At 39.6% G+C, this 27,645-nt stretch overlaps 1 protein-coding gene across 7 annotated transcripts in view; it reads right to left on the reverse strand.

Annotated features, from left to right (window-relative positions):
- Positions 1–27,645, reverse strand: part of FRMPD4 (FERM and PDZ domain containing 4) — a 292,688-nt gene that overhangs the window by 83,108 nt on the left and 181,935 nt on the right. For 5 of the 7 annotated variants that reach the window (XM_064407705.1, XM_064407701.1, XM_064407699.1 and 2 more), the window contains exon 2: positions 25,403–25,519. In XM_064407705.1, coding sequence (XP_064263775.1) covers positions 25,403–25,424 — 22 coding nt within the window. In that variant the 5' untranslated portion in view covers positions 25,425–25,519. Of the gene's footprint in view, positions 1–17,114; positions 17,197–25,402; positions 25,520–27,645 lie in introns of all 7 variants that reach the window. The other 2 variants (XM_064407702.1, XM_064407703.1) reach the window with 1 other exon arrangement.

Raw genomic sequence — 27,645 nt, forward strand, 5'->3', positions numbered from 1 at the left:
TCTCTTTCTACTATCAGCAGTATCCCAGAACCTTCAGCAGTGGCCTCACACTTTCTCTAGTCTTTCTTTTGCTTCTGATATACTAAAATCTAAAATCCTTTCTTTTTGCCCTTCACATCCCTTGCAAGATTCAAGCCACACAAGCTTTGCCTTTCTTGATACCACTTCTGTATGACTGGACAGTATTTCTATTCCTCCTGGACCACCTGTCCCTGCTTCCATGCTGGCTGCTTGTTGGGATGAACCAAATTAAATCCTGCAGAAGATCACAGCATCATAGAATAGCCTGAGTTCGAAGGGACTCACAAGAATCATCAAAGTTCAACTCCTGGCCTGTACTGGACAGCCCCAAGACTCACATGATGTCATGAGAGCATTGCCCAAATGCCTTCTGAAATGCCTCTGTCAGGCTTGGTGCTGTGAACACTTCCCAGGGGAGCCTGTTCCAGGGCCCAGCCATCCTTTGGGTGAAGAACCTTTTCCTGACATCTAACCTTATTCTTCCCAACATAGCTTCTCTCATTCCCTTGGGTCCTGTCCCTGGTCAACAGAGAGAAGACAGCAGTGCCTGCTCCTTTGCATCCCCTCATAAGGAAGCTGCAGACTTCTATGAGGTCTTCCCTCAGTCTCCTTTTCTCCAGGCTGAAAGATCTAGTAATCCCATCCAGTCCTCCTATGGCTTCCCCTCTAGATCCTAGCTAAATCTAGATCTAGCTTTTAGACTCTCTAATAGTTTTATATCTTTCTTATTGCGGTGCCCAAAACTGCAAAAACTGCGCACAGGACTTGACATGAGAGTGCCCCAGCACAGAGTGAAGCAGGACAGTGAACTCCATCAACCGGCTCAAGCTGCTTCTTGAAGATCAATCTTGAACTGTTCTTCTTTTCAGGGCCACAGGATATCATAAGATACTATGGGATTCTTCCAAGCAGAATACTGAAACAGGCCAAAGCCTGCTTTCCTGAAGTCTGAGGCTGTGATCCTATTTTTTGTCCTGCTCCCTCTTTTCATGCTCCTGAGCTCCACCATATCATGGCCATTACAGGCAAGGTTCCTCCTAACCTTTATTTCCCCAGCTGGCCTTTGCTTTTAGGTATGACATCCAGCAAAGCATCTCCTCTCCTTGGCCCCTCCATCACCTGTGCCACAAAACTGTTGATTTGTGTTGCACACCAGCAAGTTATGAGGCTGGTTCATATCACGCCTGATGACCTTTGTGTGTAAATGTGAGGCTACTTCCCATTGTCCTAAGGTCTCATCTACTTCTTCCTGATCAGGTGGCTCTGCTGGTTTCAGCTGGAGTAGAGATAATTTCCTTCACAGTGGCTGGTATGGGACTATGTTTTGGATTTATGCTGAGTACAGAGTTGATAATATTGAAATGTTTTTGTATCACACAGCAGGGCTTACACAGAACCAAGGCCTTTTCTCCCTTTTTTACTGCCATGCTGTGGAGGAAGTTGGGGTTCAAGGGAGATTGGGAGGACAAACAGATGGGACAGGTGACCCCAAATGACCAAAGGGATGTTCCAGACCATCTGACACCATGCTCAGTACATAAAATGGGGGAAGAAAGAGAAAGGGGGGGACATTTGGAGTGATGGTGTTTCTCTTCCTAAGTCACTGTTATACATGCTATGGCCCTGCTCTCCTGGAGATGGCTGAACACCTGCTTGCCCATGGGAAACACTGAATTAATTCCTTGTTTTACTTTGCTTGTGTGCGTTGCTTTTGCTTTCCCTATTAAACTGGGTTTATCTCAATTCACAAGTCTTCTATCTTTTACCCTTCCAATTCTCTCCCTAATCCTGATGCTGGGGCAGCAAGCAAGTGTTTGCCTGGGGCTTGGCTGCTGGCTGGGGTTAAACCACAGCAGTGGCCTAGAGCAGACTTCCAACAGCATCAGCCATGTTGGTTTATCTGCCAGTCCTGACCTGTACACACTGATCTGGTCATCTCCCATCCCCACAGCAGAGTTCTTTTTATGCTGTTTCACATAAAAGATGATGCCTCTTCCTTGCCTTCCAGCATGGCCTTCCCAAAGAGCCAGTAACCCTCAATTTGTAAATACAGCCTTACTGCAAAAGCAAAACATTATAGTATCTAATAACATTTTTATTTCTAATCTTAGATAAACATTTTGAAAATCACTTTCATTACTCCGTATTCACCAAATAACACAGGCTAAAGTAGTTTTAGAAAATAAACCAAACTGAATGGAACAAATTACATAGTACAGGTAAAATGCGCAGCAGTGTATGAGTAAAGCACTACTGCTTGTTATAGACCAAACAAGGAATTATAGCAAATTAGTTTTATAGTTAACTACCTCAAAGAAAGGCTATGCTTTCTGTATCCATACAGGTATGTATATGAACGTAAATTACAGAGGGGATGTACGACTTATTTCCCAAACATTACATCCCCTAAGGAAAGACATGATAATGGCAACAAAAAGTAATGATGTGTGTTAGCCATTAGCTATAGAAATAAAAATAAAAACAAAGCAAAACAAAACCAACCAAACAAACAAAAAAAACCCCAACATACTAAAAAATCAATTATTACTACTACTCATGTTCACAATTTAAGCTATGCTTGACCCTAGATCAAGATTTTTCAGAATCTAGGAATGAGTGCTTCTTTTCTAAGGATAGACGCTATACACTTCACATTTTCACAGCCTCTGAACCACCCTTTCTAAGGCTTACAGCACACATGCAAAATTGGCGTCTACTTAAAAAAACCCAACTTTTTCAAATGTGGAAAAAAAAAGAAATAATAGAGTGGGGTAAAACAGAATCCTATTACATTAATTTTGAAAAAAAAAAAGTTTCGAGAATATATGTAGAATAAATAATCAAATTTTAAGCAATTTTGCAAAAGAAATTAAAATTGAAATATTTTAATGTAACTTAGTTGAAGGTTCATTAAAATTAAGTAGGATCTGCTGCAAGGCAGTTAATTTTTCCAACTTTATTAACTATTTCAGACTCCTTTCTTTCCTTAAGTCTATGGAAGTGGGGCAGAGGTGGGAGGTTGTTCCACTCTGCTGAATGCAAAAAGAATTATTTTAATCTCCAAAGGCAGCTTTCAAAGAAATATGTTGAAGATCATGTGACTATTTTGTAGCAGAGCAGGTTTCTGTAGAGGTTAGAACAGATCACATGAGCTACATATGCACAACACCAATTTTTCCCAATTAGTATCCATAAAGCTGCACAGTTGCTCTCTGTCTTCTAATATTCCCAGTGAGACACTGTAAAAGAGAGGGCAACTGGGATGCAATCCCTCAGTTCCCCCATAAAGCCAAAGTCTTGGAAAGCAGTGAGCCAGTCCTGATTTAACTGCTGTAGGGTTTGGTACAGGTTTTTTACTTGCTGAAGTAAAAATCTCAAAATCATCAGAGTGAAGTATTTGGGACTCAAACTGGGCTCACTCCTTCTCGGGAGAAGCAGTCTCTGGGACTGGAAAAAACTCCAGCTCTGTTCCTCAGCTTCCCAGGGTGTGGGCATCCAGCAAGCTCCCATGGCACTGGAGAATGACTGTTACCCACCCAGCATAAGGCTGTATTGTAAAGTCCATCAGTTAAATCTCATCAAAACATTACCCACAGGCAAGCTGAAGCAAGGCCAAATGAGTCATCTGACAAGTGTCATACTTGGTCCCTGCTCTGCTTCAGTGAGCATTTAATTCACATTTATGCAACATGAAGCTGTACCATTGTGGCCAGGAATGCTGACTGCTGGATAATCTTTTGCAGGGAACAGGAATCGTCAGCTTATCTCATGGTAGATGACGAAACTGATGAACACAAAGTCATTAATCATTTTGAAAAGCAAATATAGTTTCTAATATTCAGGCAGTTTTGTGAATCTAGCTATTAATGGGACTTTTTTTGTAGAAAAACATGAATTACTGAAGAAGTGGAATACTTTTTGTTCTAGTCAGAGAGCAACCCGGAAGACAAGAAACAGTCACACACATTACATTTGATCTGATCTGAAATAGCAACCAAGCTGAATAAACCAATTATTCACAGAATAAAGCTGCATGTTCTCATAGAATCACAAAATCATTTAGGTTGGAAAAGGCCTTTAAAATCACTGAGCCAAATCATTAACAAAGTATTGCCAAGTCCAGCACTAAACCATGTTCCTTAATGCCACATCTACATGTCTTTCAAATACTTCCAGGGTTGGTTACGAAATCACTTCCCTGGGCAGCCTATTTCAGATCTTGACAATGCTTTCCATGAAGATAGTTTTTCTAACATGCAGTCTAAGCTTCCCCTAGCACAACTTTGAGGTCACTTCCTCCCACCCTGTCACCTGGCAGAAGTGACTGACCCACATCTGGGTACAGCCTCCTTTCAGGTGGTTGTAAAGGGCAATGAGGTCCCACCTCAGCCTCCTCTTTTCCAGTCTAAAAAATCCCAGCTCCCTCAGCTGGTCTTCAGGAGGTTTGTGTTCCAGACCTTTCAGCACCTCCATTTACCTTCTCTGGACTTGCCTTGGCACCTCAAAGTCTTTCCTCTAGGGAGGGACCCACAACTGAGGTCAAGATTTGAGATGTGGCCTCACCAGTGCCGAGTACAGTGGGATGATCACTGCCCTATCCTGCTGGCCATGCTATTGCTGATACAAACCAGGAGTGCAAGACAGAGGCTGCTAACTGCAACAAAATATAAGAGATTCTCCCATGCAGAAAAGACTACTACATCCCCAGAGAGTATTTCCATTAGAAGATAGGTCAGGCTGAAAATCTGAGTCCATCACTAAGGACAACTATCTATAAAAGTAAATACTTGAGTAGTGAGCTGTGAGAAGTCTGAAATCTACACAGCTTTCAGCCAGAGGGCTTGGGTGTCGTGGGAAGCCCAGCACTGCAGAGCACAGCACAAGTTTAACCTGCTCAACTTCACACCAGCCAAAACTTGAGGCTGCCATAGCAAGAGCTGTACTGGTACCTGTGCCAGCCCAGTTAGGGCTGACTGGGGGGCACTGATGGCAGGATTCACAGCAACTATCACTGTCACTGCAGTGCAGGGAGAGCCCTGGGTTTTCACCAGGCCTCTTTTCTTCCTGAGTCACAACTGAGACCCTGATACAGAAAGATGACCCCATAATGCACTTATCTAAGAGAAATGCATCAAGGTCCCCATAATGAACTCAGTAGGCCTAATTAAACTCAATCATTTGCAATTTGGGTTCTACTATGGGGCTGACAGGACATCCATTCACATCCATAAACATTTATGTGTGGAGGATGATTGCAGAGCAAGGCCAGAAAAGCTACAGGCAGCCAGTTTCCTGTTCACAAAAGCCCAAAGCACACTTTTACTAATATCTAATAATGAAAAAGTAAAAATTTAAATGCTTCCACGATAGCTATGGACAAACACCACAATACTAAACCTTTTTCTACACTTACTCAAACTAGGTAAGGATATTTTTGAGCTCAAGTGGCTGAAAAAACAATGAAAGCACAGAGGGAAAAAGATGGAGGAAAAAGAAAAAGAGCTGTTATTCTAGGACTCATGAAACACTGCAATAGAGCAACTCATGGGAGAAGCAGTAAAATATAAAAAGTGCTTTTGTGTCATTTCTGTTGGTGTAAATCAGTGGGGCTCTGCTGACATTAATGAAGCCAACCCGCCTTACGGTAGAGACTCTGTCTCTTTATTTCCTGTGATGACAACTAATGTCTAAATTCAACAGCAGATTTTGTAGAAATGTATTATTAAAGATCTACAATAACACAGAACACAAATGTAGTCTGTGCAGGAGAGCCGTATTGTATTCGTCTTGTGGTCTCATATTGACAGTGGCAATGATACACGTAATTAAAATACTAACAACACCTCTGTGAAAGGCAGCACCACAGCATGAAATGAATACTTCAGAACTACTAGCAGTCACATATCAGGACAACTAAATATTATAATTTTGTAAGACAAATTTTGATTCAGTTAGCAAGAACTGCAATACTTAATTCATGCCACTCCTAAGTGCTAAAATGTTCTAACACTTAACTCATGCCACTCCTGAACTCCAAAAATGTTTTAACAATGTAAATATGCATATAACATATGGATTTAATTTATTTGTAATAAATTATTAATTTTTGTAATAAAATATTTTTGTAATAAATTTTTGTAATAAAATATTAACATTCAAGTTGCAGACTTAATGCTTCTATCCATTTGACAGGCATAAATACAGAAAATCCATATGCAAAAAATTTACAATAAAACAGGCAGAGTAATAGCAAAGCTTATTACAGGTCATAACCAGATCATGAGTCAGTGCCACTGTGTTGTAAAAATATTTCAGATGGCATTTGTTACTTCCCCTGTCCTCCATCTTTCCTGCTCCCATCTCCTTCAGAGACCAACTCTTCTTCACCTAATCCTTCTCCTCTCATGGTTCCTAATGATTATCCTGTTAAACTCAGTTAAACCAAGTCCTGCCACTCACAGCAGTTCCTCCTTGACGAGTGCTGTCCATATTTTTAGCTAACTTCCCCCTCAGCTCACCCTTCTGATGCCCAACAGTCACTATCAGCATACTTCTTTTTAGCTGTGTGATTTTTGGACACATTGCATGGGCCCTACTGTGTTTCTATGTTTCTGGCAATTTCCAAAATTTTCAGAAGGCTCTTAAAATGGGAGAGCTTCACAGTAACAACAGAAAGCACATCCCTGGTTGCAAGGGGATGTACGGGTCACGTTTCAAACATGTCTCAAATACTGGGAACAAAGCTTTGCAATGCACTTTGGCAAAACATCTTCTGTTTCTCCAGGAAAGGGAAGATATTTTTCAAAATACCAATTAGATCTCAGAAAAGAGATGGGAACAAAACTTTTCACCTAAGTCAAGGAAAGCATATAAGGTTACAAATAGCTGGAAAGGGTCTGCTGATGAAAGGTATTCAGCAGCTCTTGTAAAAAGAATGAGATCATGGAGAACTTGATAACTTCATTCAAGTTTTCCAAGATTTTGTAACACCCATAGAGCAGTATAGCTTTTTATAAATCTACAATATCTGTCTTAGACAACCATACTCATTTACTTAAGAGAAAGCACATACAAAAAAAAAATGTTTAGTTCCTGAAGTACTGTTAGAAAGAATTAAAATACAATAGTTGTAATGCTAAATTAGAATCCAAACATCACTGAAAAATGGAGAGCAAACCCCTTGTTCTAACTTGTGATATATTGTGCCTCCTTTTTGTTCCCACAGATAGATTGACAGAATTTGGAATTGACTACTCTTGGCACTATGTAGTGAACACACACATTATTCTGTTTTCATAAAGGATCTTTTTTTTATTATTTTTTTTAATGCATACAGAGATTAAGGTACAGCTGATCAGGCAAGAAAAACTAGAAAGCACATCAAGAGAAACAGCTGGCTGTCACACACAGCAGAGTGAGAAGTGCCACAAGTGACAGGGAGGGCTGGCTGGGTGTCATGGGCAGGTGAGGGGGAACCAAGTGGAAGATCACCACGTTTGACAGGAGACCCCAGCCAATCCTTGGGGAACTGAACTTCCAAGGCCAACAGTGCCATGGAGACTCTATTGGTCTCACATTAGTGTTAGTGTAAGGCTAATGGCATCTAGGTGATGATTCACAAACACCAAGTTTAGGTGCAGATGTTATGGAAGTGAAACCAATGAGGAAAAGTAATCTGGAGTATGGCACTGGAGGTCTGCTGTGGGGAAGACCACAGGATCAGCTACTGGTGACACAAATTCTGCACAAATATGGGGAGGTTGTGTGTGCATGGGTATACGTGACCCAATAGCAAGCACCGGATATGCAAGATCCAGTTGCTGATGGGTAAGAGCAGGACCAGGCTGTTTGTACTGGTCTTGTTAATGGGTGGGCTGTTTGTGCTGATGTGGTGCCAGCAGAGGCACTGGTTGCCTGTATGCATGATCTGGTGGTCATCTGTGCCAGTCTGGAGCGTGTTTGCATGCAGTCATGGGGAGTGCATGCTCAGCCTAATGGGGAGCTGGACCAGGGGACGGGGGACTGCAGCCTGGTGCCATCAGACCAGCATGGGAGTAATCCTTCTGATGTAGAATGTCACCAATCTGTCCTCCCTTAAAACATTTTCTACCTTTGACTAGCATTACTTTAGTTGTTCTGCTTTAATTGAAACAATATATGTATGTCTGAGAACTCATAAGGAGCATTACATTCTATACATTTGGATAAGAACGGAAAGAGACATTGGGCCAGTCAGAAAGGAGGTCTGATGAAGCACGTGCAATATCCACCAAAACATTCTGGACAGATGTAGCCAGTTGTTTTGCTCCAGTGCCAACACTTGTTTGACACTATTTTGTTTGTATTTCCTTATTTTGGGTAGTTACTGTAGGGTGTAATGGTAGGTGCTGTAGGATCTGTGCCTCAACACTGCGAATTGTTGATAACCTGTTCAAGGAAACTGTTGTCTCTACGTGCTATTGAGACTGAACAGTGTGTTCAGTAAAAGTTTGCTATTGATACTGAACAGCAAAAATAAAAGCCAGTCTAAAATAAACTAATAAAACCATCAAAGCCCAAAACTAACACCCTGTGTGAAGGTAACTTGTAGCATTAGACTAAGGAAGCTGATTATTACAGAGGTTGCCTGAACTATGGAGGCTTAGACAACTTGTATCATATGCGTGCCAAATGAATTAAATTTTTTGCTTTTCTGAAGAGCTGTCTAACCAGCACACTTCTAAAGCACCACCACTGGCAGCAAAAGTCTTCTCACTCAAAAATACCACATATATTACCGCAATTATGCAGAAGTTCACATAAGCAAAAGAATTCCCTACATCTTGTTTCAAAAAAAAATATATCGGATACTAGCAATTGCTTTTTTAGATAGGTCGGCAAAAGAGGACAACCAGCATATCCTGATGAAATTAATAACTGATCCTGGTTGTTATCAGAAAACAGTATAAAAATCAAAATTTCCAGAAAGATATAGTCCTTTAACTTGTCCTTTTATTTGCAGACTACTTCTATGTTTTATCCTTTAATAAGATTGACGATAATGCCCGTTTTCCAGAGAAAGGAAAACATTTTGCTGATACTACATATAAACACTTCAGGAAGAAAATATTTCCCCTCCTATCTTTCAACGAAAGCATTTTTTAAAATAGGCTTATTCATCATTCTCTGACAGCATTTAGAAAAGAGCATTTATCCAGTTTTCCAAAAGCCTGGTCAAATGATATCAGTGCCTTGAATATCATCCCATTTAAGTATTTTTATTACCCATATGGTAACGAAAACCACTGATTTTATTCCGCTTTTATATGGCAATCTAAATTGCCTCGAGTAATCTGTCTAACAGAGATAATTAGATATGTTTCATTAATATTTGCAAAATATTCTAAGGGCGTATAGTGGATTAAGTCTGTTTTGCAAATGTCTTACTTAGACTTCATATTCTACATGCTAAAGAAAGAGGTAATATGTCACTTGACTTACAGAAAAAGAGGAATGGGAATGATCTGGTTTGCCACCATCTCCAATCCCTTGCTGTTTTACATTCTATCATATAAACTGTGTCTGATATCCTCCTTTAAATATTTACCAGTAATCATTCTTATAATTACATTTTGGATTTCTCAATCCAGTGCTCTGGCTGCAAACTTGGAAATTAACTCCATTGCTCTAGTCTTTAAGGGTCTTCTTTCTTGCAATTTGAATGTATAGTGCCTTTAGGTTTTTTGCCACAAACTACTTCTTGTTTTAAATATTTCTTGCTTCTTCCTGGTGTTTATTCCCTCTTTATCTTACTTTTGCTGTATTAGACAAATCTATGTGTTCTTGTCTCCCCTAATTTTTTCCTTCTCCAAAACCATTCTAATAGTAGTTTCTGCATGTGTTACAGTTTGAATCCCCCTTCTCAAACATGTCTAGCTGCAATAAATTATACTTCCCTATCTCTACAACAGCATTTTCTAGTGACAGACTCAAATGATGATACTTGGATTTCTCTCAGCAAATCAGCTAACAAATCAAGATTCCTCTCCTCAGTTGTTTGAACAATTACTTTTAGATCATTGGGAAGATTTTGTTATTAAAACTTAATCATGTCTGTGTGTAAAGAACACAGACAAACACAGCAAAATTCAGAGGTCTCCCATTCCTTTTTTGTATGGATAATGAGACACTGTAAGAATTAATTCATGCTACACTTCTGCAAAGCTCACTACACCCCTCTAGTTTCTGCTTTTTATGAAGTTCTCAATGTTGGTCAGTCCTTTTAACCTTTCCTTACACATCTGTTGCTTTTTTTGCAATGTATTTACAGAAGTGGTTATTCAGCTAATTAAGCCTATCTTCTAACAGTTTTCAGGTGCATGCATAGAATGTAAAGATTTGAGACTTATTAAACTAGACTATAAATCCAGATGATTAAAAATGTCTTCCTTAAATATGCATTTTTACAATTCTTAGCATCAGCACTGTACAAGTGCAGGAGATGTATCTATGTGTGTATATACACACACACATGTCTCTCATACTCACACACTACTCTATGCCATCATGCTGGATCTTGAAACTGGAACTGGAATAAACCAATCCTGGCTTCTGCTGCCTCTCTCTCCTCTACCTTCAAGTTTTTACCCTGAGAATCCCCCTAAGTCTCATATATATCCACATTTAGCTCTCCAGTAAAAACAATGCTTTTCAGGTTTATTGAAAGCAGTAGCCTTTCCATAATGCAGTGAATAGACCACTTGCTGGTCTTGCAAAGCTATCCCAAAATAACTTTAGAGTAGCAAAGTCAGGTGCCAGTAGCAGCTTAGCTGTTGTAGCAGAAAGATCAGTCTGAGTTGTAAAATCTGCTTGGGAAGCCAAATAAATTTACAGATAGTCCATGCTAACCTTTATGGTAGCCTAGGAATGGCAGACAATCCAAGGAATTTAAAAGCTCATAGGGAATAAGACACTAATTGGTTACTGCAAACACTTAAGTTTTAATCTTCCATGTAGCAGAGTCATTCAGCATTTGTGCTGTATTTTATGAAAATTTAGCCAAACACTTGACAGAAAATCACTTTTCTATCATTAATATTTACATTAAGACATCATTATGACTTTAAAATATGGCACAATACTTAGTCTGGCAACATGTGGATAACTTAGCTTTTTAATTTGTCACTGAATGGTACTTATGAAAAAATTCACATTCAGTTCTTAAGCTTTAACAGAGATTTGAGGAGGAGAGGGTGACAGTAAATCCCGCCTTAAAAAATTCACTTAATCTTTTCATGCTTTAGATTTGCAACCCATAATGAGAATAAAGTCAATGTCTCTCTAGCATCTGCTAATTAAAATGTAACCACTTGGTACATGAGGATCCCAATTTTATGTGGCAGACTTCCTGTGCTCCTGTAGTATAAACAAACAAACAAAAAAACCCCACAAAACCAAATCAAACCAACCAAATAAAAAAACCCAAAACAAAACAAAAATAAACCAACAGAAATCAGAAACCCCTATCAAACAAACAAACAAACAAAAAAAAAAACCCAAACAAAACAATAACAAAAAAAGAACTCCAGTGACCAAAACCCACAATTTTTTGAGCAAATTTCTCTGGAGGTTCTGCTGATCACTTCTTTAAATGTGAGTTCAAGGTCAAACAACAGCACTATTAAGCTAACTGCTACCTGGCTGTTTCACATTGACAAATCTCAAGCATGGGCAGTCATGACATCCCTTTTTTCTGAGGCTGGATGGGATATGCCCGCTCACTCTGAGTACAGCTTGCTGGAAAAGAAGCTTATGGAAAAAAATCAAGCCATCCAACCAAACTTCCCTCTCCAAGCAGCTCTGCATGAATCCCTGTCCTGTCACTCTCCCTTTCAGCACGGGGCTCAATTGCCTATGCAAGTCACAGAGGCAAGGCTGGGAAACCAGCTGTGCATCTATTACACATTATGTTCAGGTGATAGGGTTCCTCCTTCAGGAACAGTGTTCCTGAAGGCTCATGCCATGAAAGCAGCTGTTTCTATGATCTGCCCATTAGCTTGCACTTGCATTAATTAATTCTAGTCAGGGAAACTAACAGGACTGTCTCAAATGGAGCTTGAGTGTACTGAAGTTGGGATTTCTCTTACCAGGCACTGTTCAAAGCCTTTTGGAGACTTCTGGCTAGTCATAGTGTGACACTCTGGGGAACCAAATCTTTTTCAAGACATAGGCACAATTTTGGCCTGTGTTTGAAGGCACTGAAACCCCTATTTTTTAATATGTATATTTTAACTAAAATGGTTCCTGATCGGAAAGTTACAGCTTCTCAGTGTGCAACACCATTGGTATGCTCTTACAGTTTCCTTCTCAGAGTTAGATCATTAGCTCGTATGTCCTTAGGACACTGCTAAAAGAGTGGAACTGCATATTCATTGGATGCTGGCAACGGGAATCATGCAACAACACCTCTATATGTCATTAGTATGAGCTGCCAAAATCAGCACCTTGTGGTCCAACCCAAAATGCCTTTTATCAATATGGCTTTTTTGCCAAGTCTCTCCTGTCCAGCTCAAGGCACTGACTAGAATACACAAAACCAATAAACACAGCAGCAAGAAGAAAGCACTGCACAAAAGGGATAATAAGCAGGAATAGAAATATGAAGTATCTCTTTAGACCCCAAGTAAAACTGTTGTTCCCACCTGGTCGAGCCCAGGAACTGCATTATCTAAAACAGCACTCCTCAGAAACTCTATCTTTATCTTTGAAGTTGTTGCTTCAGACACCTCCTCCATATACCCCTGACTTTCTGGTTTACCTTAAGTTTCATCATTGTTTCAGTACTTCTTCCTTTTACATTTGCTGGATGTTTATGCCAGGAGCTAACTTTGGGCTTCTGCTTTTTTTGAATGGTTAAAGAGTGCAGCTGTAAACAGACACGCTACACTTATTGCTACCAAATGTGCTTGGTATTAATCTCTTCCTTTAGGAACGTACCAGTTACAATGACTTTTAGACATATCTGCCATATTTATTATGAATTTTTAACAAACATTTTTCATCTCAAGATGCAAAGAAAAAAAATGCATCTCAATATGCAAGGAAGAACATTCTAATATAAAGCTGAGTGTCAGACAACTAGGACAATTGAAGCAATGTCTCTTTATAAGAGCACAGCTAAAAAGCCTGTCTCTTTATGCATAGAGTCCTAAGCTTATGCTTGAAATGAACAGGGAGCCAAAGACATCCAAGACTGTATAGACTCCCTCAATCAAAAGCAGACAGAAAAATGTAGCCTGACAGGGTAGGTAAATTCTAATTCCAGCTGAAGAGGGTCAGTTGTGGGTCCATCTACAATTTCAAGCCTCAAACTAGTAAGCACTAGTGGTGGGAAGCATACACCTTTCATCTCAACATATTTTGAGCTCAAAATACTGAAAGAACATTCGGAATGCAGAAGCACTGCAGAGTTTACATGTGCCTAATACAGGATGAAGAGCTACAGTGCACTTCCACTTCCCACAGTTGGACAGAAAAGCAACTCTCCTCTCAAGACAGGCTGGGAGAAATGGGATTGTTGAGTCTGGAGAAGAGAAGGTTCCAGGGAGAGATTAGAGCAGCCTTCCAGTACCTTAAGGGGCCCTACGGGAGAGCTGGAGAAAGATGTTATACAAGGGCTTTCAATGACAGGACAAGGAGCAATGGTTTTAATATGAAAGAGGCTAGATTTAGATTAGATACTAGGAAGAAATTCTTTACTCTGAGGGTGGTGAGGAACTGTAAGACACATACAAAAAAGCTTTGGATGCTCCATTGCTGGAAGTGTTCAAGGCCAGGCTGGACGCAGCGTTGAGCAACATGGCGTAGTGAAAAGTGTCCCTGTGCACAGCAGGTGGTTGGAACTGATTGACCTTTAAGGTCCCTTCCAGGTCTTTCTATGTCCCTAGGAACTAAAGCAAAAGCCAATCTGAGAAAAGAAAAACAAACCAGTCCTAAGCCACATAACTGAAAGTTGGAAACGACACAGGCCAGTAGATGTGCATTTCCAGTAGTTTTAATAAATACACAGGAAAAAGCTAGGCATAGAGTCAGAGAGAATCAGAAAGATGTTAGGATTGATTAAAGCATCACTCTATGTCTTCACTGATTATCAGTATGTCTATCTGCACTATAACTTTAGAAGTACATTTCTCATAAAAAATATTACCTGATAACAGAGCTACAAATAACCTTCTCTCCTAAGTGAACCTAAGATCACTTAAAAATTAAAATTAAAATGGTGTTATTATGATGGTAAATTTTTTAAATTATGGCAAGATTTTTCCATGCTATTTGTATCCTAAATAATAAGCCTATCCAGGTTTTAATGATGAAGAGCTAAATAAATCCCATGAGCAAATGCTTATTTGTATCTGTCTACTAAGTTCCTTCTTGTAATTCCAGCTAATTACTTCCTCTGTCAAGAAAATACTGTCTGAAGTCCCAAGATGTCACAGAAGTAGCTCAATCGCTTTCATTTTATTTTATTTCATTTTATCCCAATGTTCGATACAGAAAATGTAAATTAATTTGTCTACTGCTGGAAGAGCCAGAAATTTGAAATAATCTCTGCACTGTCAGCAGGTCTTTACCTTATGTGCTTAATCCCTGTTACCATGGAGATATTTAATTGCTCAGCGACACAGTTTGATTGGTTTATTTTAAATTGAAGTTCTTCTGTGGAACAGTCCAGGATTCCAATGAACTTGAGATAAACAGCTTTCAAAATACTGCAGTGAGTCATAATGTTGTCAGTGACTAGATTAATTTGAGTTCAGTTGAACTACTTCTTTACCTGAATCATACATATATGACAACATACAAAATATGAGGATTCTTAATGTTATATTTGGGAGCTGAGAAATTTGAGTATAATTAGGCAGTATTTTATTATAAGAAGGGCAATTTAAAACTAAATGAGAAGTAAAATTCAGTAAACTTTTGGTAGTATCATCTTGTCTTTCTAAAACAAATTATTTTCCTGTGCTACAATATCAGTCCAGTCAAGAACTTTTCACAGGAGGTTTATACTTTATTTTCATTACAGAAAATTGTAAATATATTAATATGAGAGAAAATAATCCAACAGGATGAATTAGGCTTTCTAAGTGCTGGCTTTCATATACATCAGCATGAAGTTCTTTAGTACATGAATGTCAGCCGGAAATACGGTATTTCCTGGCATGGCATAACACATTAGTTAACTCATTTTAAATTCTGCACATACACAATGATGAACTGGTAAACTTCAACTGTGCTATTTAAACAGCAGCAATAGAGTGTGCTAACTCTCATACCTTTTTTTTTCAGCTCTATCACCCAGCTCCAGCACATTTTTCTCTCAATGTCGTAACTGCAGCTCTAGAGGAAATTTTCACCTAGCCTTTGCTGTCAAAGGTCTCAGTTCCATCACCAAGTATCAGACAGCTTTGCTTTATTTAATTTTTCAAGCTCACAGGCCCCATGTGCACGCTGCAGAAAACACCTTGTAGGTGTTTCTAGGGCTGTATTCCCCTCTTTATTTTTACATAGCCTAGTTTTCTTTCATATGCAGAGTCTCAGTGTTTGCATCAGTGGGGATACCAGCATGTGACCCAAAATAAGACTTAGCTTCTTAAAAACCTCTACCACTCTTCCAATCACTTCCACGGCTTGCAGAACCAGAACTTGACACCTTTAATCTCAGTTCTGCAAGGACCACACTGTTTTAGGAGAGAGGTGCTTGAGAAAACAGCCTCCAGTGGGGACTGTCATTCCCACACAAACTGTTTACAATAACTAATTTGTTTTACACTCCCAGGAAGGGTATCTTGGTGTACCAAAACAATGCTTCTACAAAAGCATTTACATGCTGCAATTAACAGATGTGCTGTTGTTATTCCATATGAAACACCTACCTAGAACACTGTGTACTCCAACAATACTGAAGATTTAATCTTTGCACCTCTGTGTTAATGTACTCTCTGATCCTGAATTAGGGTACTCTTTTTTTTTTTTTTTTTTTAATACAGGTTCTGCTTCAGAAGTGTTATTCCTTCCTAATCCACCTTTAAACACAAAACAGTGACAGTGCTCAGGATGCAATACTTCTCTGATTTTCATGGTGTCCCCATCCAGTTTGTGTTTGGAGAAAACACAGAGGACTAGCTCAGAAACATTGAATTTCCCATAGCAGAGGCCCATAGTAGGATTCCCTGTACTCCACTTAGGTATAATTACATCCAGGCAACCCAAGGCAAATGACTGAGCAAAAACTTCTATTCTGAGGAGTCTCACTGACATTCACACCTTCTTGGATAACCCCCCTCACCTTTCTAGTGTGAGAAAAACTCTTGGTTCAGTCAGTGAGGGTTCTATGTGTGTGCAGAGGGGACTCAAAAACTGCAAGCCAGGAGAGAGGGAGGGAGCCACGCTGCTGTGACTGGCTCCTGAGTTACAGCACACTAACCAGGTTAGGTACAGCTGCCTTGCAATGAAATGAACTCTCCATTTTTTCCATGCTCTAGTTAAAATAAAACAACCCCACAAACCATCATCTCCTTGCTATTATACCCTCCATTATAACAACGATTTATCCCAGCCAGTATTAACATCACTTTGTCTGTCATATTTATGACTGCTGTATTTACGGCTAGAGCAACATCTCTTTGTGAAGGAAGGACAATTGTTAAATCATCCTCTCTTTTCAGGAGGTTGAGCTGATTTAGCAATACTTTCTTTTTCACCATACCCAAGTAGTCTCTAGGCAAACCACTGAGATAAACAGTTTGCTATACAATTTTCCTTCTTCTCCTTTCTAATTATTCAGGTTTGCTTTAAACAGTCCCTTCCATTTGTGTATCCCTGCTGCTGCTCATCTCTTCTAGACCCACTCCCCCTTCCACCATATGATCCTGTCCTTGAGTAGGTCAAATCCTTAGCAACAGAAAGCAAATTTGTATTCAGGCTGAAAGAAGCAGAGTAGCACTCTTTCTCTAATAGCACACTATTCATATCAACCATCCATATTAGTGACAAGGGAATTAAAAAAAAAAACAAACCATAAAAGAGATAGAAAAAACCAAGAATCGCCATACCAATCAGACCTGTTGTCCGCCTGGTCCAGTATTCTTTCTCTGACAGCACTCAGTACCCGCTTCAGAGGAAGGTGCAAGAAACCTTGTAATTATAGAATAACCTGATTAATACAGGAAGTTTCGTCCTAGCCCTAGGCAGTCAGCAGCTGACTCACCCGCTTGTCTGAAACATAAGATTTTATATCTGCTCTATTTTTTTTAATCCTATGTAATTCAATAGTGAAAGTCTTATTACAAATGTACTTTGCAAATGTACATTTCAATCCTATGAAGCATTTTAGGCTTTACTGTAACCTGTAGCTGAGAGTTCTATTTGCTAATTATATAGGTTGTACTATTTTTATCACTGTTAAACTGCCTGCCATTCAATCTCATTGGATGTCCCTTTTAGGGACTCGGGAATAAGTGGGCCAGAGTGTGATTCCACTGCCTTTTTTCCCCTTGGCATCTCACCTGGGAGTGGAGATGCCCGAAGAGGCACACGGCAGTCAGCCTTTGGCTGGAGGCGCCCAGGCTGCCTCTGCTCACAGCCCTCACCTGAAGGAAAGGTGCCCTGCACAAGTGGTGAGTGCCCTCCTGAACAAAGCAGCAGCAGCTGTGCTGCTCATATTTTTGTGAATATCACATAAATCCCCGGTGAATCTAGTCAACATTGTTTCTGTACTTAGAGATGAAAGAGTGCAACGTGCTCAATAAAATGCTATGTAATATCATGCCTACAGGGCAGAAGGTGGCTCCTGTGACTTCAAACTTTCATTATGGCCTTACATACTATGGTAGTTTTAAGGTAAAATAACAACCGCCTTTTCTAAACCCAGGAAGATGAACAACACAGTAACAACAATCAAGGCCTTCACTATATTTTACTTATATCCATTGATAGTTTTCAGAACCTTCCAACAACGCAAACACCTACAGAGCACATGTACGAGAAGGTTGGGGTAGGCTAGACATAAAAAAAAGAAAATAATTTTTAAAAATGCTGAATGGTCTGATCATCTTCTGTGCTTATTTATTTTGAAGTAAATTGATTTGCAGGCTGTGAGCCTCAGTTTTGCATCTGGTATAAATTAGTGGTCCTTAATAAGCAGATGCTTGATTGATAGGTCATTAATATCATCAATGATTGTGTTGCGTCATTCCACACTGCTGGCCAGCTATGAGAACTGGGTGTACAAGCAGGAGCACACAGGCCAGACAGGATGTGTCAACAGGCACACAGGTGAACTTTCAAAAAACACAACTGGGTTCACAGCAGGCACTAAAAGAATAAGATGAAGACTACTAAAGAAAATTATTTGAGTGTAGAAGAATATCATAACATTGTTTTATTACAAAGAAATATTGTGTACCGTGTATACTTTGAGAATTTAGGATGTTGTGAGCTACAACAGTTATCAAAGAACACAAACATGTTACCTCTATTTTCTGTACAGGGCAAAAGCTGACATTTCAGAATTTCACCTTTCAGGAATAGCACAGCTACTATGCCAAACAAGGACAACCTAAATGTAATGATTTCACAAGGTGAAAATCAAAGAGATTAAATATGCAGGATAACATACCTTAGAGAAAAGAATTAAGCTTGCCAGATGCACCTGGAAGAAGTCTAGAATTATTTTTTGATGCTACATACAAAAGCACTAGTGAACAACAAGGAGCTGAGGATATCAAAATATGATGTGAACACAGAATCATTTAGGTTGGAAAAGACCTCCAAGCCCAACCTTTGACCAACCTTTGACCTTGTCAACTAGACCATAGCACTAAGTACCACATAAAGTCATTTCTTGAACACCTCCAGGGATGGTGACTCCATCTGGGCAGTCTGTTCCAATATTTAACAATCCTTTCCATGAAGAAATTCTTCCTGATGTCCAAGCTGAACCTCCCCTAGTGCAGCTTGAGGCTATGTCCTCTCTTTCTGTCAGTTGCTCGGGAGAAGAGGCTAACCCTCATCTTGCTGTAATTTTTTTTTCAGGCAGTTGAGAAGGGCAGTAATGTCTCCCCACAGCCTCCTTTTCTCCAGGCTAAACACCCCAGCTCCCTCAGCAGCTTCTCATATGATTCAGTTCTCTAGACCCTTCACCAGCTCTGTTGTCCTTCTCTGCACATGCTGCAGCACCTCAATGTCTTTCTTGAAGTGAGGAGCCCAGAACTGACCACAGGATTTGAGGTGTGGCCTCACCAGTGGCCAGTAGAGGGGAACAATTACTTCCCCAGTCCTGTTGGTGCCACTATTTTTGATGCAATCCAGGATGCTGTTGACAGTCTCAGCCATCTAGGCACACACCAGCTCATGTTCAGCCTGCTGTCAACCAACACCCTCAGGTCCTTTTCCACTGGCCTGCTTTCCAACCACTCTCCCTAAGCTCGTAGTGCTGCAGGGAGTGTTGTGACTGAAGTGCAGGAGCCAGCAACTTGGACTTGTTCAACTGTCCCTGTCTGACCATCCAGGAGTCATTCTGTCACATTCACACCACGTAAGCTGGCACCAGGGCCCCTTCACAGCTGTACACCCCACACCCATCATCAGACCAGGTTTCCTTACCAGCTCTACCCCAAGTTTCCCACAGCAGAGTCTCACAGGTCTTGATGTTAGAATAATTTAATCATGGTGCAATAACAAAATAACGGCTTGAGCTGAATGCCTCTGAGGAGGGACTCTGCAAAAAGGAAATCTGGGCTTTTATATCCTTACAGTTTTAGCCAGGGAAGTCTGGGATCCATGGCTCCTGCTGTCTCTGAGTGTCAGGTCACCTGGCTGGGCCATAAGGCCCCATGCCCTTTGTTATGCAAAGGGTTGGCAATTCCCAGCCTGTCCTGCCAGCTCCCACCCCACAGAGCTCAACCTGCAGCTCCCACTGCAGCTGCACACCGAGCTACCTGCTCTGAGTGTATTACTCAACAAAATCTCACACCACGGGCCTCACCCATTGATCCAGCCTGTCCAGATCCTTCTGCAGAGTCTTCCAACCCTCCAGCAGATCAACACTCCTATCCCACTTAGAGCTGTCCATGAACATACTGAGGGTGCCCTTGATCCCCTCATCCCGATTATCAATCAAGGTATAAACAGGACTGGTCCAGTATTGAGCTCTGAGGAACCCCCCCAGTGACTGGTCCCCAACTGGATGTGATACCATTTGCTACTGTTCTCTGGGCTCAGCCGTACAGCCAGTTTTTAATCCAGTCAAGACAGCACCTGTCCAAGATGTGGGCTGCCAGCTTTTCCATGAGAATGCCATGGGAGATAATAGCAAAGACTTTGCTGAAGTCCAAGTAGCCCACATCCTCAGAGTTTCCCTCATCTGCTAGGTGGGTTACTCAGTCATTTCAGCTGCCCTAGCAACCATGCAATATTAACATAAATAAAATTCAGAAAGACTTTTGACAGGTAGCACTCCCCCAGTTCTGCTGTGCACTCGGGAGACCGACCTATGGGTTCAAACCAAGCAGTAATAATGCTGCAGACTTTGACCTCTGGGTGTGCTTCCTTTACTTTCTTGTCTGGGTTCCCAGCTTGCTCAGTTTTTTCCAGACTGGAGCACAGAAGCAAGCTAATATGCACAAAGTACAGATGGTCAGGATCCTTGGAGTCAAATAGGGAGCAAACCAAAGTGGAAACACAGGCAGACCCCATCATCCTCTCCCAAGCAATAGCAATCAAAAAAAAAAACAATAAAGCAAAATAAATACAACCAATAGCACCTCTTGCAAACAAGGGTAGGGCAATAAACTGACCTAACAGACCCCTCTATCTTGAGAATCTAATAACTACACATTAGTGGAACCTGTGTTACTTTAAGTTCACATGAGAAGGGCTACACTTCCTTTCAGCAAATTTTATTTCACATTCTCTGGTCTTTATTTGAATGACAGAAACCAGATCCATCAAAATACCAAAGTATCTCGTTCCTTAGGAATTAAACAGCAATAGGAATCAAAAATCTGAAGGTAGTGAATGTTTCTTCAACTTGCACCTTAAAGTGCAGGTGCAGGGCAGCTTAAGACAATACAACTCTGTTGCAACCCTGTTCTCAAACCATTCAGATATTTCATGTGGCAGCAATGCTCATCACCTGGTAATATCCATGGTCTGAGCAGGAGGCTGGACAGGCTGACCTTCAGAGGATTCTTCCCTGCTAAACCATTCTATAGCTTCATCAGACCATGGAAAGGACTGGCTTAGAGCACAACCAACATAAAATTTATTGCTTTCTCCATAAGATTGACTTTTTATTAGCTTTTCCCTGTTTATTTCCCTCTATCAACTTTCCCCCTAGATCTGACAAGCAGCAAAAGGGAAAGGACAAAAATGTACAGGTCCAAAAATCAGTAGGATCACAGCAGTGGTAAAAATAAGGACCTAAAATTACTGTGAGTCTTAATCTTTTGTATACAAAATCAGCCAAAACCTTCTGCTCCTTCTGCTTTCTGGAATACTATATTCACACAAAACCATTTTTAATAAGTGTCATGCTTTTATTCAATTTAACATTACAGAATTTCTCATAAACATATACTACACAGCATATATAATAGATGCAAATAAAACACTTAGGACTTTAAAGTGGTTAAATATACCATATTCAAATTATTTCCTATTAAAAGTCCAGTTTAATACTGCTTGTGGAGTACAGAAGTATGCTGGGAGTATACTAGATGATTGCCATCCTCCCATACTGAAATGTATTACTTATATCATAATGCTATTTCAAGGAAAAGGGGCAAGTTAAAAGGGAATGGGTGAAGTTCTGAAACTTTTATGTACCATGGCCTAAACTTAAGAAAAATATTTTAGAGGTTTGCAAAATGACCCTGGTTGTGCCATTTGTACAGATGAGAAAATGAATTGATAGCAACATCTGAAAATATTTTGATAAAAGATTCTTCTCACAATTTTACAAAAGCACAGCCTGGTGATGGAAGCTGCCTCTGATTAGCTCATGTCATAAGGGCTTTCAGAGATTTGAAAGAAATCAAATTTGCTTCAACAGAAAGAATAAACATCTCTTCCCATTCATGCCTTAAAGCATTTGCACCAACACTATATAATTACATTTCACCAGAAGATTCTCCTGGATTCTCTATTCCTCCCACAATTTCAAAATTACAATATGTCTGCTTACAGTTGAATGGATATGTACATATGGCACAAAGTAAATTATTTAATTAAAAAGCAGTTAATGTCACTATGAATTATGTTTCTTCCTTGTACAGAACTCACACATACATTTCATTGTGATAATACCTGGTTTATATATTTTTGATCAAAACCAAGCAAAGTATTTGAATTGCTTTTTCTCTTTCAGTGTGATACAATTTGTTCATCTGCATGGCTATAAAAAGCCTTAGAGACAATAAAAATGCTATCTCGCTGATCTCTCTGTCTTTATTGGCATAACAGTCAACAATCATCTCACTATATCATTCCTAAAATCTAGGTGTGAAAATGAAGGAAAGAAAATTAAATTCTGTTTTAATTTATATAGTCTCATGCAGTATTTGCAAAAACAGTTGTTTTGAAAGCCAGAGAGAGGCTCTCTGCCAAATAACAGTCACTGTAAGGACAAATACCATGTACACCTCCACAGAGGAATCACTGGCAAGTCACTGGCTCTATTTAGTCTTTGGTCATTCTTCTAAAACCAAGATATATCTAATGGAACTACCCAGTCACGCTGTAGTAGCCACCTGGGCTGATGTTCCCTGATGTATTACATCTGTGCACACGCTACAGCCAATGCTGGTGCTGTAAAACATTTAATACTGTATGAATACATACTGTAGGAATATGTACTATAAACCGTGCAATGTGTAGGTATGTAGCAGTGTTCACCTTGCACCTGAAACTGCTCAGAGATTCTGGTGGGTTGGAAAGTCTGGCACAAAACATCAAAGGCTTCTACAGATCAGTTTCTACAGAGGCCTTATGCCCTTTACCTCTCAGAGCAGACTATTTTTCTCCACACAGCGTGTGCTATCCACACGCAGAGAAAAATGGCAGGAAGACCAGAGTCCAAAAGAGAATGAAAAACAAGCACCTTGTAAGAGCATGAGAAAAAAACCTGAAACAACCACCCCAAGAACAAAACAACCACAGGCCTTATATTACTGAAGGCATAATTTGGCACTCACTGTTATGGATTTTTTTCCTAGATGTAGTTTTCTCCATTTTAGAGAGGGATGTGGCACTTTAAGGTACTAAAAGCAATTTAAAAAAATAAACACAATAATCATTAGCTACAGAGGATTAGTAAATTCCCAAATTGCAAAATTAATGCGTACTAAGGCTTTTTGTAAGCTAAAGCTGTTGACAGCTACACAACAAGTGCAGCATCCCATTATGTGACCAGTGAGAAAAGAGAAGCAATCAAATGTAGCACCTCTCCTCATAATCAGGATATTAATCCTTCAAATGAATCTCATTCACACAGACAAAAGCATGCCAACAGTCTGCAGAAAATAAGAATGAGATGTGCAGGTATCTTCAGTAGTTTGAGTAACAGAAACAACAGTCACATCTGCACAGTACTTTGGAGGCTCACCTACACTTCTTGAAAAGCCTAATTAACTCAGGCAGAAAACCTATGCTAATACAGTTGTATTGTGCCTGGCATTCAGCTTCATACTGCCCATCTTTCAGACATCCAAAGCATCACAAATACTTGTTGAAGCAAGAAAACAACATTTCAAAGTCAGCTTCTGAGCCCTCATTAACCCAGAAAATTTGTTCCAATTTGGACAGGTCTGAAATTGCTCTAAATCTTAAAAGCCTTCAGGTCACCAGGCTGCTACAAATCTTGCTTTGGCTCCGAAAGCAAATGCCTCCTAGGAAGCCAAGGCATACCCTGTGGGCAGAAGGGCTGGGGAAGCAAAGCACAATTACAGGGATCTTCAGCCTTATGCTTTACAATTTTTTTTCTTTGCATTTGAAGGATCTTGAGAAAATTAAACACTTTTAACAGTCCATTAAAAATATGTTTGATCCTTCTACTCTGTGTTAAAAGAATTCTAATTCTCATCCACAACTTTTTCAAGTATCTGCAAGTTTCTAAATAGGTTGATAAAGACAAAAATTAAAAATATTAAATTGTTATTAAATTGTTATTAAAAAGAACTATTTAAAAAGCCAAAACTTCGCAAGAACAGAATCAAAATGCTAACCTTAAAAATGAAATGTAAGCTAAAGAAAAGAATGCCAAGCAGCCAATGGTTCTGCTAACCCTACCATCACCCCTTTTTAGTGAAGAATTTCTAAAGCCACCTAAGAGTACATTTGCTAGAACAGCAAAATGTGTTTTATCCAAGGCACCTCAGCAATTAAAAAAAAATAAATATGTACAGCTTACAATGGGGAAAAAAAAGCCAATTATGTTAACAATTATATAATGCATATTCATATTTATTTTTTTTAACCAGAGCTAAAAACTATGGGAAAGCTAAGAATTAGTATATTTACTATACAGGATCCAAACATACACTTTCTTATTACCAGTATAATGAATATATTAGACAAACCAGAAGACCTCACATTGATGCCTTGGAGTGGCTACCTAAAACAGAGGTTAGACAAAATTAGGAGTATAAAAGCAGGTCTTCATTAAAGGCCTTCAATAGGTGCACCTTGAGCAGTCAAAAGCCTCCAGGGGGCTTTACCTGAGATGGACAATGGTCACAAGTTAAAAGTTTGGTTTATTACCATTTAAGGGGTTAATCCTCCAATTACAGTTTCATGTAATGAAGTCATTTACTCCAGGTTTGCCACCCCTCTTCACTGTTGTTTGCATCTCTCTGGCCTGAGACAATAAGGTGTCCTTGAGTTCCAGGCCTAGAGAGGAATTGCTTTGTCTGAATAAAACAGAACAGTAGCTGACAGGCTGTGGAGTTTTAGTTATTCACTACAGCAGTACAGGATCTGAAAAATATAAAAGCTAAATCCTAAGGCATCAACATGGAGGAGAATTCAGTCAGAACTGACCTTCTGTCTCATTCTTTAAACATGGCAGTTTTATTTTTTATTCATCTTTTGTTAATGAACTTACTTGTAATTCTCAAAGAATTACAGGTCCTTATATTATCAACATTCTCTTGAGCAAATGAAGTAACCAAGTACCAAAACAAAGAGCAGAAAGCACAGCCTGAGCTATCCCTGTACCATAAATCCAAGCAGTGAACATTTACTGTGTCGGGCTGAAGCAGGAATTAGGATTCCAGGGGGATACAGTTGAGAGCAGGGCTGCAGTGCTGTGCCCCACACTGCACAGCTCACGCTGCCCTCTTACCTGATGAAGTAGTCTCTTCCATCTCTGTTTGCCGTCATCTCCCATCCATAAGGTGTCCCCTGGTTCAAGCTCCAGGTCCCTGAAGGGTGAGGCCAGCCTGAAGACTTATTCCTGTGGCTGCAATTTTGGAAAATGTGGAGGGGAAAAGACAGGGGGAAAAAAAAAAGTTATTTCTCTCTTGTACTTCATATGATTCACTTGACATCTTAGTACATCCATAGTTGTGAAATACAGAGTCAAAACTCAGGCAAGGGAACAGAGGTTAGCAGATCTATTTACATTTATGATATTTTTTCAGTCAGCAGAAAGATACGCTGTCATTTCTAACAGTTTGAGTTCAACCCTTTGGTTAGTGAATTTGTCATTCTCCATCATTCCCACATACACAGTGCTAATTTTCAGTATTTTTTAATAAAAGGAACAGGAAGCATTTTCATTCATCACCATTCCTTGTTCAAATGCCAGTTCTCAGCACAGTTTTAGGGAAAAAAAAACAAAATCAAATCAAACCACCCGCTACATCACTGCAGATCACACACACAGTGCAAGACCTGGCACGAGGAGCATCAACCTCTCTGTTAGGAAACCAATTTTTTGCTTCTTGTGCTAGAATGAAGGAAGGCCATGACACTGCTGCATAACATGCTAAATTGGCTGAATATGTGAATCTTGTTGCACTTGATCATTATCCATTAAGCTCTCCCACCAAATAACCTTTAAAAAGCTGCAGCATCTCTGAGCCCACACACTGTTATATCCCACTGCTCCAGCACTCTCTGCTAGTATTCCCACTCCCGAAGAAGGGCCCAGCAGCACTCCCAAGTGACAGTAAACTGAAATATTACTGTTTTCCCAGTAATCTGAAATATTTTGTGAGGTACTGACTCCACACAAAAAAAAGATTCAGCTAGCAAGGATCCACCATAGTTTCCCACAGGAATACTCAACGTTTGTACACATGCTTTTCCCCTCACTTGCAAGGATTAAGATAGATATTACTGCACATTCCCACTTTCTCCTGTAGAACTAAGAGGTTCAGAAGACAACAAATAACTCTTTTAGCAAAATTAGTCAAGCCATTAATATCTATATACAATCTGAGAAAGGGAAAGAGCAGGAAGAAGAGGCAGAGCAACCAAAAAAGCTAAAGGCCAGCTAAGGGCATGTGACAGACAAGCAAATAGGAATGCATACACTGAATGCAATCTGGAATTTTGACACGAAAACAAAACTACACAAAATTAGAGCCTGTTTTGGATAAGTTGTCTTCCTCATTTCAGTCTTGTCTCCACCAATCAAATATATTACAGCTTAGTTTTATGTGCTAGATTTATTGAAGTTCAAATCATAGCAAGGAATCTACTACCTCTTGGCACAGACAGAGACAAAATAACTTGTTTTCTTTAGAGAAACAGCACAATGTAACCTGACAAACTCTCCTGAAGGAACAGAATTGGTCTCCACGGACAACTCAACAACTGATTGTAAATTGCTAAATTCAATGAAGTTGTGCATAGTTAATCTTTCCCAAAGGAGGAATGTATCATTAAAAATAAACTAGCTGCTCAACCCTCCCCCTTCATTTCAAGGATTAATCACAATTGAGAAAAAATATGGTGCTTCAAAATACAATTTACATGTAAAGTAGAGCATTACAATGGAATGCTAGGTATCATTTGGTTTATCAATTACATTAAGTACTCCATCTTCAAGGAGTAGAAAAACATTTCTGTTACCATATTCAAACACTGGTATTTGCCATAAGGCATGGCTTAAATATAATATTGAAAATGCTAGAATTCTTAAAAAAATTAGTTCTTCAAGGCTAATCAAACACATAAATGTCAGATATGCTACACTACCCCAGATAAATACAACTGATCCATTTCTGATCCAAGGAATTGATTAGAAAACAGTCACGCAAGGAACAAATCCAAAATACTTTCAATGCTCTCTCATGCAGTTTCTTGTTAAGCTGAGCATAAACATTTCTTTTTCTCCATATGCTTGAGAGACAAAGAAAGGGTTCTTTCTTTTACACAGGAGCCATTCTACAATGTGAGAATGTCAGCTTAACTACATCTACAGACTTCAAATAACACTTTAGAGTATTTGGAATCCTAACCACTGCAGTTAACTAAATACACTAGAACGTAACCTTTTTTATCAAGACTGTATAAATGGATACCCATCCATTTAACAGTTTTCACTTTAATTAGATGTGTTTCACAAACCCTGTGCTA

This window comes from Passer domesticus, chromosome 2, assembly GCF_036417665.1.
Source record: "Passer domesticus isolate bPasDom1 chromosome 2, bPasDom1.hap1, whole genome shotgun sequence".
NCBI classification, from domain to species: Eukaryota; Metazoa; Chordata; class Aves; order Passeriformes; family Passeridae; genus Passer; species Passer domesticus.